At 31.8% G+C, this 12,916-nt stretch overlaps 1 protein-coding gene and 1 long non-coding RNA gene across 3 annotated transcripts in view; one reads left to right on the forward strand and one right to left on the reverse strand.

The window, feature by feature from the left end:
* Positions 1-12,916, forward strand: part of LOC127554598 (sodium channel protein type 3 subunit alpha) — a 135,358-nt gene that overhangs the window by 95,938 nt on the left and 26,504 nt on the right. For both annotated transcript variants that reach the window (XM_051986248.1, XM_051986247.1), the window contains 3 exons: positions 6,557-6,677; positions 9,090-9,244; positions 10,030-10,203. In XM_051986248.1, coding sequence (XP_051842208.1) covers positions 6,557-6,677; positions 9,090-9,244; positions 10,030-10,203 — 450 coding nt within the window. The remainder of the gene's footprint in view (positions 1-6,556; positions 6,678-9,089; positions 9,245-10,029; positions 10,204-12,916) is intronic.
* The window catches only part of LOC127554599 (uncharacterized), a 66,290-nt gene continuing 55,949 nt past the window's right edge, over positions 2,576-12,916 (reverse strand). The window contains exon 3 of the long non-coding RNA XR_007952017.1: positions 2,576-2,722. This is a non-coding gene — a long non-coding RNA (uncharacterized LOC127554599). The remainder of the gene's footprint in view (positions 2,723-12,916) is intronic.

Here is a 12,916-nt window from a genome sequence, read left to right on the forward strand (position 1 = left end):
TAATGGTGTAGTGTGGGACAGAGGACAAAATGCCTATTGTTTTATTCAATGTTTTTTCACTGTGTTGACTTTTTTTGAGATGAATTTTTTAAAAAAAAAATCACACTACAGAAAATCTGATAATTTCTTTCAATAGCAGAAGTGATAATAATCTAACATTTGCAGAATGTAAATTACATGCTTATAACAAGAAGGCCTTGTCTTCTGAATTTCAGAATAAAATTTTTTTTCTAAAAGCACTGAAATGCCTCCCTAAATCAGAACATTTATGCTTGTGCGGTGAAGAGTTTGGAAATTCCTATAATCCTTTTTAAAGTGTGAGGAACCACAGAACAAAACTTCAGTTAGAAAGAATATCAGAGGTCATCTTGCTTAGCCTCTAACCCAAATACAAATATGAATTCTTTCTACATCATCCCTGAATATAATCATCTGGCATCAAACCAAAGAGAACTCTAGTGACAAGAAACCCACTGCTTTCAAAGGTCATCTATTCTACTTTTAGACAAAGCTAATAATTAGGAAGTTTTTCCCTGGCTCAAGCTGAAATGTGCTTCTCTGTAACTTCCATTGTATTGATCCTAGTTTTTCCCCTTAGGAAACAAAACATATCCCATCCTTCTTACATATAGCTCCAGTGAGTCTCCTTTAGGCTTTCTTTTCTACATCAACAGTGTTTTCCTTCAATAGATACCCATATCACATGATTCTAGTTTAACTCTGGCTAATAAATATCTTTCCTAAAATGTGGTACTTAGAACTGAATATCATGGTCCAGATGAGATCTGGCCAAATAAAGTGGGAATAAAGTCTTATCAATTTGAGATGATGATGATGATGATGACATTATTTATATAGTGCTTACTATGCACCAAACCTATGTTAAGCACTTTACAATTATTATCTCATTTGATCCCCAACAACCCTGTGAGTTAGGTACTATTACTTCTATTTTACAGATGAGAAAGCTGAGGAAAAAGGTGTTAAGTGACATGCTCAGGGTCACACAGCTATAAAGGCTGTATTTGAACTCAGATCAAACTAACTTCAGGCTTGGCATACTATGCACTGTGGAACCCCCTTAGCTGCCCTGGCCTGTGTTAATGCAGCCTAAAATATTAGCTTTTTTGGTTGCCATGTCATACTATTGATTCAAACTGAGCTGTTTACTCTTCCTTAGTCCACTAAAACCCTTTGCTCTTTTTCACGTGAATTGTCTAGTCATTTGTTTTGTCATTTATGAAAATCCCATTCAGTTCCAGTTTTCGCCTTCTCCTTATATGACCCTGATTTCTACATCTCTAGAAATTCATATGAAGACAACTTTCCATGGGCAAAATGACAGTTGGAATGACAAATGTTTATGACCTAACACTCTAGGGAATTGTCAAGTATCTTCAATTTATTGTGCCTAAAAAAAGGCTAGTGTGGATGAAAGTGTGTGTATCTGTGTACAAGATGAATATCATAAGCATATGTTTCGTCTCTTGGCTTTTTTTGTGCTCATATCTCCTGCTCTCCAAAACGCTGAAGGAGTGTGCTTTGCACAGTTTTCAGGTTTCAGCAATGGCAGCTAAAAAACCTTAAAAGCTTTATTTGCCTATCACCTCCATTGCTTCCTAACCTGAAAATAAGTTCAAAGAAGATCACTGGGGAAAGGCATATTTGAAAACTGTGATGGTGAGACTTGGCTTCAATAGCTTTCTTCCTGTATTTAGGGTCAGAATGACCACAGGTGGTACAGAAAGCTATTTTGCTTGTCTCTGGTCTAACTGCCTGGGGCCAAAAGGGAAGCAGCTCTCCTCCAACCACTGGCTGTACCGCATGTGACAATATTTAAAGTCAAGATATGAATAAACAAATCCAAAAGATCAGACTAAGGCCCTACTGGAAGTGTATGTGTAAAAATTGTTGTTTTTCTTTCTTTCCTTCCTTTCTTTCTTTCTTTCCTTTCTTTCTTTCTTTCTTTCCTTCCTTCCTTTCTTTCCTTCCTTCCTTCCTTTCCTTCCTTCCTTCCTTCCTTCCTTTCTTTCTTCCTTTCTTTCTTTCTTTCTTTCTTTCTTTCTTTCTTTCTTTCTTTCTTTCTTTCTTTCTTTCTTTCTTTCTTTTTTTCTTTCTTTCTTTCTTTCCTTTCTTTCTTTCCTTCCTTTCTTTCCTTTTTCTTCCTTTCTTTCCTTTCTTTTCCTTTCTTTCTTTCTTTCTTTCTTTCTTTGGCAAGACAAAGCACATAAGGTTTAAGAGCAATGTCATTATTTAATCTAAAGACAATCTGTAATGGCTGAATCTTTCTTTTTTTAATTTTGTCTCCTAAACCATAAAATAGTTTATGAAACTCAAACATCTGGTAGCTAATTGAAAATAAAGGAACTGTGAATACATTTCAATGGAAGCGCTGTATTATTAAATTTCATCATTTAATTAGTTAAAAAGCAATAACTATTTCATCATAAAAGGAAATTCCTACATATGACCATATATTAGTAGAATTAATTCTGATTGTGGTCCATTTTTAGTGACAATTATGTTACTGTATATCTTGAATTAGTCTATTCTTCCAGGTAGTACTTACATTTAACTTTCTAGATTATTCCATGTTATTAGAATCTTGATGTTGAGAACATGGTTCTTTGTTCAGTATGCAGCTTCCACAGCATTGCATTGGGCTTCTGCTCGAGCTGAGCATGTTTTCCATGGCTGAATTAGGCCTTGAGAATGTTGCATCCTAAAAAAAATCAAAAATTAAAATAACATGCTTTCTAATATATATATATGTAGAGTATAAGTTATCATCTCTTTATAGGACCAGACTAAAATTTACAAGAGATAAAAATCTCAATTCATCCACAAGATTTTTTAAAAAGAGTTAAGGAAATAAGTTTGAATTTGTACTTTATTATGTTATTTTCAGTTTTCCTATTACAATATGACTATTATCTGTTTCTCTTTTCCAAGTACTTCAGAAATTATATTTATTTCAGTTACTTGGTAAAGTCATTTCATCAGAGGAATCTGAGTTTCTCAATACATGGCATTATTTCAGTTTCATCATTCAGGAATGAGTTATCATGTTTATCAATCTTTGTACTGTATTTTGCTTTTAAATTAGATAAGCAATTATTTTGATAAAATTGTTACAACATGTGCCATAAAGAGGGCCTATCCTCTGTGAATGTGAGAATTTGATTATGGTTAAATGAATATATTTCTACCAAATTAACTTATTTTAAAGATCTTTTAGACTTTAATTTCTGCTTTTACTATGAAAAATAGCAATATGGATCCACAGTGACTGGAAAATATTTGTGGAATACTTTAGTAGAGTTTTAAAAAACTGATTTATCTTCATAATAAAAACACAATTTTATAACATGAAAAATCATATAAATCAATGCTTTGGGGGAATTATTATTATATTAGGAGTAATTATTCTACCCCACCTATATGCCTGAAGGCATGGTTATAGAATACAGGGACTTAAAAATTTTATATTACAATGATATTTCAGGATAATATTAAAATATAAATGCATCTAAGTTTCTAATATATATGTTAAAGGCTGCTGATTATAACATTTAAATGATCTCTGTTACAAATTCATAGAAAAGAAATAGATAGAAATAACCCAGAAAAATACAGAAAAGTAAGTCCCAACATATAACCTTGGTTTGGTGCTCCAGAGTCATAAATACTTTTATCCTCTAATTCAATAGCAACACCTCTATGCCTGTTCCATTCCTTAAGCTGCTTTTCAGAGCTTAAAAAACTGCATAAGTTGTATATCTCATAGGCTACAGGATAATAACAAGTTCTTACTTATAAATGGATTTATACTCATTTGGAGCAGAGAATTATTGGAGTGGGGTGAAAATGGAGGATTTTTTTTCCTCTTTCATTCATTAAAAGAAAAAAAGGTATTTCACTTTGGAAACAGTAAGACAGAATTGAGCAAAATAAATACCATCCCTTTATAAACTTTTAATTAATCCCTTTTCAAATTCAGAAAATCAAATGCTTGTACTTCATGCTAATTTATCAATGAGTTATATGACAGGCAACTGTAGAATAAAAAGCAGATCACCATGCAATTTCATTGAAGTAAGTGATAATATGGGGAGAATAAAGGATAAATTTCAGAAGTTGTACAGCTCTCATTTTATAGATGAGCTGAGAGAAATTAAGTGATTTGACCAAAATCACACAAGCTCTATGCTTAAATCTTTTTCCTTTATATCACAATGCTTTTCTGAAGGCCTTTAAATGTATTTATATGACCACATTAATATTTCCCCATTTTAAAATCTGAAATCTGTCAATATTTCACACTAAAAATTTTAATCTTAGCAAAACTTTCTAAGTACTACTATATACAAAACATCCATTAATTAATTTCTACTATACTGTATAATAAAAATGTATATTTATATGGAGTTTTATATTAATAATTTGCTAGTCACATACAAAAAAGAATTAAAGCCATTGTGCAATATTATATAGTCAATAAGCAATTAGTAGTCTATTCTGTTCTCCAAGCTGTTGTAAACACTCTAGGAGATGCAAAAGAAATAGGAAATTTGGTCTTTATCTTTAAAAAGATTAATTACACTGGATAATTAAAAACTATGGAATGAGATAAAATAGCATGAATTTATTATAATAGCAACAAATGCAAAAGGGATCCTAGAAGGAAAGTACATATAGGAAGGAATAGTTTTCATAAATTTCAAAAGTTTAACAGCCCTAATTCTCAAGCATCAAAACATGGTTGGACAAGGCCTATGGGGAAAAACTTCATTAATTATTCTCAAAAACATTTTTCCCAATTGCACTGTAACTGCTACCATACTTTCTTTCTATCAAGCACTTTCCTTATCTCTTAAAAAGAGATTATAGGAAACTTCTGCTTCTCCCATCCAGGCTGGGCAAATATATATTGGTTAGTAGACCAGAAAACCAACACCATTGTTGAAATTCCTTTACTGTGTCATCTACTGAAGCTTGTTTCCATGCCCATCAACAATAATAAATCTCATCTTCTCATTTCGTGGTACTTCAATTAGTAAGCATTTCATAATAATGATCCAAGGTACCCAAGGTTTTTTAATTATGTTCTATCATAGGCTAATAATTAGAATATATTTCTTTAGCTATGGATGCTATTACCTAGCCAGAAGTACTTTCCGAAAGAATAGTCTACATATCTGGTCTAAATTTGTGATTTTTCTTAGCAGAGGGAAATTCTCAGTGTGGGTACTCCCTCCACCAATAATAATAAGAATCTCATCTGTAACTTAAAGTCACAGAAGTGTTGACTTGGGCATTAAGAGATTTTATAACTAACCTGCCAATGATCTCCCATTTAATAAGTGTAGGAAGCAGATCTTCATGACTGAAAACCAAGCTACAGATTCCTCATGTTACCCTACCTGTTTGCTACATTTAATTTATATATACTCTGAAATATGAAAGTGCATCTTCATTATAATTCCAATGAGCTATGCACATGGCAAACATTGTTCCCATTACTTAGCCTACATCTGGGAATTAATTCTGGAACTTTTGTAAACTATATTAATCCTTTTAGGCCTTTTTAATCCTACTATGGGAGAATTTAGGATGATTAATACTTCTAGAATATATCTTCATTGATTAAAAGCTTTACATTCCCAAATATCTGTTCTGCTTCATGTGTTTGCATCAATTTATATATGTTACCCTTTGTAATATGTTCAAGAGGGTGATCTCAAAGCACCTAACAAACTCTGGTAACATTAAATGTTTGTTTATTTGTTTTTCTAGTCACATAGCACATCGCAATAATTTAAAGTAGGTGTTGCTAATCTGATTACATGATGAACTCAGAATGTTATCCTGATTAGATTTGGCATAATTTTTTGAAACTTCCTCATGTGATGAAATGTCAATTTCATTTAAAATTCTTTGGTAATTATTCAGCTCTTCAAAATAAAATTCATGAGCTATTTTAAAATAAAAGGAAAAAAGCGAGCCTGTGAAAGAAATAGCTCAAAGTTGAAATATAATGATGACTAATATGAACAGGCTATTTTCCTTTTTAAATTGTAGGGACATAAAAAGTGCTTAGTAGTGACTGATCATATTCCTTTTCACCAGCTTTTTGCAATTTCAAAGGTAGAAATTGGCTTGATATATTACATATTTAATAAATGGAATCAGTAATGGTAGTAGCATGCCAAATTCCTGTAAGATTGCACTTGATTTGTTCTTTCTAACAGAACATTTTTATGTAAATCCACAATGGAGTCTAATACAAGTAAAGTTTTAGAAAATAATTGGTACTTCTTTTTCATATTGCCCCAGTTTCAAAGAAATCATCTTTAATTTTTCATGTCATATATGGATCAGGTCAGTAGCCACATTATTAGGAATTTAGTTAACTTAAAGTTCATAGTACATATTTATTGGTTATCCTGATAAAGATTTGTAGACCAACATTATAATTTGTCTAAGAATATGACAAGAATTTCCCAGATACACTAAACAAAGAAAAAAATCTTTGCTTATGGGACTTTGTTTTCAGAAATTAAATGCATCCAGTTCATCTGAAGGCAGCACAGTTGATGTTGCCCCTCCCCGAGAAGGTGAACAAGCAGAAATTGAACCAGAAGAAGACCTTGAGCCAGAAGCCTGTTTTACTGAAGGTGAGGCATTTTATTTAATATAGTCAATTATATATATTTTTCAGAAACAGTACTAGAGAGAGTCACATTTACAAGAAATATTTAAAGGAGATGAAGAAGGCACTTTTATTGAAAGTGTCTTTTAATTAGAAGAATTCATATGTTCTTTTCCTAGAAGTCTGTTTGGATATGCTAGTTGAATAGTATGAAAGAGTACCCCAGAAGCCTAGAGTGGTCATAAATAAAAGCATTTAGTTATTCAGAATTGATTCATTTATGAAGTACTTTCTATGGGCTAGGCTTCAAGGGAGGGGTACAAAAATAATGACATCATTTTTTTGTCCCTTCATGGATGTTTAAATATATGTATATGCACACACATACACATACATGTCAACAGAGTGAAATCAGTACATGAACTAATAGGTACAATATTAGGAACAATGAATATAGAATAATTAAAATGTAGAATAAAATAATCCAGTAGGAAACACTGGAATTCAAAACTAGAAGAGTCAATGTCTTTTTTCTTTCACTTTACTAGCTTTTCTTAACTTTGTGAGAAGCAGAAAATAATATGTATTATCTAGTTGGTTCTACTATTAGGACTTCAATAATGCAATTTGCTTTATATGTCCCATAGTAAGTCACTTTTCCCCCTGCAATTAAGGAGTACCTTATACACTTTTTTGTTGATATGGATAAACACTTATTTTATTTGACATATAGGGAAAGAACCTGTGATTTCCTTAGTAGAGGGAACTTTCAGGTGAGAAAATGTTCTCTCTAATGAGAGTACGTTAGCTCCTCAATAACTTATATTTTAACAGAATTGCCTATGAGGACTGAGAGGTTAAGTGACTTGCCAATATGGGTCAATGGTGAAGTTTGAACCCAGATCTTCTTGGCTTCAAGTTCAACTCTACATCTACTATTCCCTGCAAATAATTTATAACATAATTAATAATGGGCCAGAAGTCTAACTGACAGGAACAAAAATTATCATGTTAATAGTAATACCTTTCACAGTGCACTTAGTAGGTATTTAAAATCTATTTATTAATTTGGTTAAACAAGTAATCAATACCTGCTATATACATACACATTCCTGTGTCGCTATCTATCTGTGATAGTAACACAGATAGATAGCGACACAGAAATGTATATGATAAATACTTGTAGAGAAAGAACAATGAATGAACAGGGAAGCTGATAGTCACAATTACACGTCAGTGTAATCAAAGCCAAAAAATTCTGAAAAGGAAAATGCTTAGGGAAGTTAATGGACTATACACTTTGTAAGAAGAACCAAGAAAGAAAGATTTCTGGGCACAGATATAAGAAAAAAATGGAATAAATAACTTGGAGGAGCATCTTTGACATGAACATTTAAGTTATTCAAGGTTTCAATCAGAAAGAACACCTTTATGCATCAGTCAGGATACATAAAGCATTTATTAAGCATTTACTAATGTCCAGGCACTGTGATATGTGCAGGGGATACAAAGAAATGTAAAAGGCAGTCCTTTGTCTAAAGGAACTTATAGTCTAATATATTAAAGGCTTGGCATCTAAGACAAAGTTTACTTAATTGGCCATAGAGGTAACATGTTTATACATGGGCAAAGTTGGACATGGGTAACTACATGGTATACTTCCACAGTTTCTGTGAACACTATTATAGCAATATTATGTACACATATTACAAAAAGCAGCATGGTACTCTAAAGATACCTGGCTGAAGCTACAGGTTCAAACCTCTCTTCTGACACATACTAGTTAGTTGATTATCAATAAGTCACTCTATGCAGTTCTCAAGGAATAAGTGGCACAGAAAAAGCCAACCTTCATTGGTAAAGAGATTGTCCTTACTGAATGTTTGCAATAGAAGAGAAATCATACATCTGGTCCAAAATATAGTTTATAGCCTTGGATTCTTCATACTATAGTTCTAAAATGGCAAGCTAAGTATAAGATGTGACGATAATGGAGGCTAAAACACATTGAAAAGTCAACAAACATCTATTAAGTACCTACTATGTGCCCAAAATGCCTTATTATTTAAATGGGAGCAGTGGGAAAGATCCACATTGAATGTTTTCTATATTTTAAGGTTATCCTTGATTTTTCTCCTGTTGAGCTATGTAGTCTAACATGGTTTGAAGTCCTGCTAGTTAAATGATAATCTGTCATTGTTAAGCTGTCAGCTTTTTATATAAATGCTTTTGGTAACAACAATCCCAAATAAGTATTCTGGTGACACTAGCAGGTTTCTCACAATAACTCAAGTTAATATTATTCTAAGCATTCATTTCTGTGTATACAGTGATATGCTCACATACAGATGTGTTATTAACTTCTTAAAAACAAAACCTAATAAGAACAAGAAGTTGTTCTTTTCTAATTTGTCATTCTCAAATAACATGGTTTCAGGGTGTATCAAGAAGTTCCCATTTTGTCAAGTAAGTACAGAAGAAGGAAAAGGAAAAATCTGGTGGAATCTTAGGAAAACCTGCTACAGCATTGTTGAACACAACTGGTTCGAGACATTTATTGTCTTCATGATTTTACTCAGCAGTGGTGCTCTGGTAAGAGAAACATGTCACTGAGAATAAATAGGTTTTGATTAAATTTATTTTTCTGCTAAAATGCTATCAGTGTATGATGCATTTCAAAATCAAAGTCGAGGAAACAACCATACCCTAAAGAGTTTGCCATTTAAGGGATGAAATAATGGAGAATTTAGCACAGAACAAATCAAACAAATCAGATGGCCAGATGGAATTTCTCATATTGTGTTTATCTAACAGATGTTTAGAGAGACTACTTTTTCTCATTTTTTTTATAAGAGATAGCCCAGGAAAAGGTTACATTCAACATAAACTATCATTCCAACTTCTCCAAATAATCATGCTTATAGTATCATAAATTCTGTTCAGTTTTTTAATGCTTGATCAATTTATTCTTTGCAGACACCCCCCCCCAAAAAAAAAACCCCAACTTTGCTGGTCATTCAGATAATCATAGAATGGTAGGGTTAGAAATGATCTGAGAGACTGCCTATAATAGCTCCATTCTTAAAGCAAATTTCCTATTCTAACTATAAGTTCAATTCTCTTTACTAAAGTCATATTTTGAAAGGATAATTTGAAATATAGTAAAAGCTGTATTAGAACTAAGTAAACAAAAGGGAGAGCAATTGGTAGAGAGACTGAAATTCCTCTGCTTATTTTTTCTGGTTCTTTATTATGTACTTCTGAATTATAAGACAGTTATCCAATATCTATGAGGCTTCATTTGGGGATAGCTGTATATAAATGTCTTGCATAATACTTAGAGAATATAAATAATACAAAAAACTTATGATTTGCAGGCTTTTGAAGACATTTACATTGAACAACGAAAGACCATTAAGACAATGTTGGAATATGCTGACAAGGTCTTCACATATATCTTTATTCTGGAAATGCTTCTAAAGTGGGTGGCTTATGGTTTTCAAACATATTTCACTAATGCCTGGTGCTGGCTGGATTTCTTGATTGTGGATGTAAGTAGTATGAATTTTTTTAAAAATTCTGTTTACAGAAAAAGTAATGGTTGATAATAAATCAATTTCTGCTGTACTATTCAGGTAAAAATGTGGTACCAGTGCCAAGGGCCATTTGTGTCAATACATTTATGCAATTATTTAAAAAAGTAAATTGCAACAATTAGAAAAGAAGTGCTAGGGACATGGGAAGACAAAACAGATAATTCTACAGTGAAACAATTACTGTTCATCTATTATGAGGGGACAGCCATATAGTTTTGATGTCATGGGCTGAATAAGTAAAAATATTGAATACTACCAGATCCAGATTTTTATTTCAGAAATGGTTCAATCAACCAACTAGTCACTACGCATTTATCAATCATCTTCTCCATGATTGCATTTAACATTAATTTTGAGGGAAATGATGCATTCTAAGAGATGGAGTTTAGGAAGAAAAAGTAGAACATTCTAGGCATGGGGGACTGCAATGATAAATGATCTATTTTTAAGGAAGAGCAAGGCCAGACTGTCTAGACCAAAGATTGCTGAAAGAGAATAATATGTAATCAGGATAGAAATATAGGTTGGAGTCACATTCTGAAGGTCTTTAAATGCCAAATAGAGGTGTCTAACTACTGAGGAAGATTTTTAAATAGTAAAATCAGAAATAATTGCAGATCAACAATGATGTAAATTTCATTTAAAAATTTTATTAGTCTAACTAAAGCAAAAAAAACAATAGAACAAAACTTTTATCTCATTCATTTATACAAATACATTAATTCACACACATGCCTTTAGAAAACGTATGCTATTTATTTCTGTTCTTATATCATTATACTTTGCTAAGAAAAGATACATTTTGTGAAAAGCCCAGATACAGGGTTGCCTTTTACAGATGCCTTTGGTTACTCCACAGTGGGGGTCATTGATATATTGCCAAGTATATAAGTTGCAGGGCTAACAGAGTCTTCTGCTTTCTTTTTGAGGAAGAGATACTGCCAATTACTAACATGGGCATTTAGTTCTGCAATCTTCCATGTTTCATTATATAACATTTTAAAATATCCTATTTAAACCAGACATATCTAGCATTGTCTTCAAGGGTTAACAATTAATTACTCATGGTCATTTTATCTTTGACTTAACATACACCAACATAAATCAAAGTTTGTAATATCTATTTTAGATGTAACTATCTATATAGATGTAAAAAACTGAAGTTTGCAATATCTATATATAAAGTATGTAGTATCTATATCTATTCCCTTTGTCATGGTGTGTCATCTATGGTCGTCTGTTTCAAGAATGAATTTTCCTTAATATATGCATCTCTCACTGCTATAATCATAATATTTTACTTTTTTAATTAAAAAAAACTCTTCTGCCCTCTAGCTCTCATTTAAAGCAAGTGATTGTGTTCTGTTTTCAGGTCTGTAATACCATGTAATATGACTAAATATCAATATAGCAATAACTCAATATCCAAAACAAAGACATTTCTACTGCATTTTCCATATATGAAAGTTTATATAACAAAATCATAGACTATCCATAGATGGAAGAAACTTTATGGCTCAACTAGTCTAAACCCATCATTTCACAGATAGAGGAAAATGAGTCCCAGAAAAGTTAATAATTTTTTACAAGCTTGCATAGTAATAAGATGACTTGACTATATCCTAGATCTCCTCAGACTTATGTTCTCTTTGCTCTTTTTCTTCTATCATATAATTGGAGAAACATTCCAAGATACAATCAAAAACATACTATATTATCACAAAAGTTATACAGAAACAAAAGAGTTGTTCCCGTTGCATAATTTTGTTCATGTCAACTAGAGTTTGGGAAATTTGAAGTTTTTTTTCTTTAAATGTATGTGGGAAAAAGAACAAGAACTAAGGGAGATTTTTAAAAGATTCTATAGCCATTAGAAAGAATGAATGTTATAGCGCAGCAACCATACACAAAGACCCAGTACTGAAAGTCAATAAAAAACACATATTGTCATACTACCAAAAGTCCAGGAGACATAGTCTTGGCAACAGGAAGAAAAAACACAGTAATTGGTCACTATCACTCAAGAAATTGACTAATGTTACATTTACTAGATAGGTTTCATTTTATTAGCTACATTAAACTAATTCTATTTATTGAGTTGACTTATTAAAAGGGAATACCTTCTGTATTTTCTCTTTTGGTGAAATGAATCCAAATTCTATTTTTAAAATAAGCTGAAATATCCACCCATAGGAATATTTTGTTATGGATAGAAAACTAATTTAAAGATAGGAAATCCAAAGCAGGGACATATGGTTATTTTCCTGTTTAGAGAAAATAAAGAGTATGATGATGTCCAAGGTACTTTTTATTGTCCAAGGTATAAATTATTTATATCGCCCAATATATAGAAAACATTATGTTCTTTTGTAGAATGCCAACCTAATGACTATAAACTATAGGAAGATCTAGTGAGGCTTGTCAAATAATAGCAAATTACTATCACTCCACGGATAATAGTAATTGACATTTATATACACTTTAAAATCTGTTCAATATTTTATATACATTATCTCATTTAAGCTTCTCCACAACTCTGAAAGGGAGGTGCTTTATTGTCAACATTTTACAGATGAATTATATGAAATTCAATGAAGTCAAATAAATTACCCATAAAAGCTAGTTCTAAAACAACCAGATCTAAATCTGCTCCTAAAATACCATGTTC

The sequence above is a fragment of the Antechinus flavipes genome, chromosome 3, assembly GCF_016432865.1.
Source record: "Antechinus flavipes isolate AdamAnt ecotype Samford, QLD, Australia chromosome 3, AdamAnt_v2, whole genome shotgun sequence".
Lineage (NCBI taxonomy): Eukaryota > Metazoa > Chordata > Mammalia > Dasyuromorphia > Dasyuridae > Antechinus > Antechinus flavipes.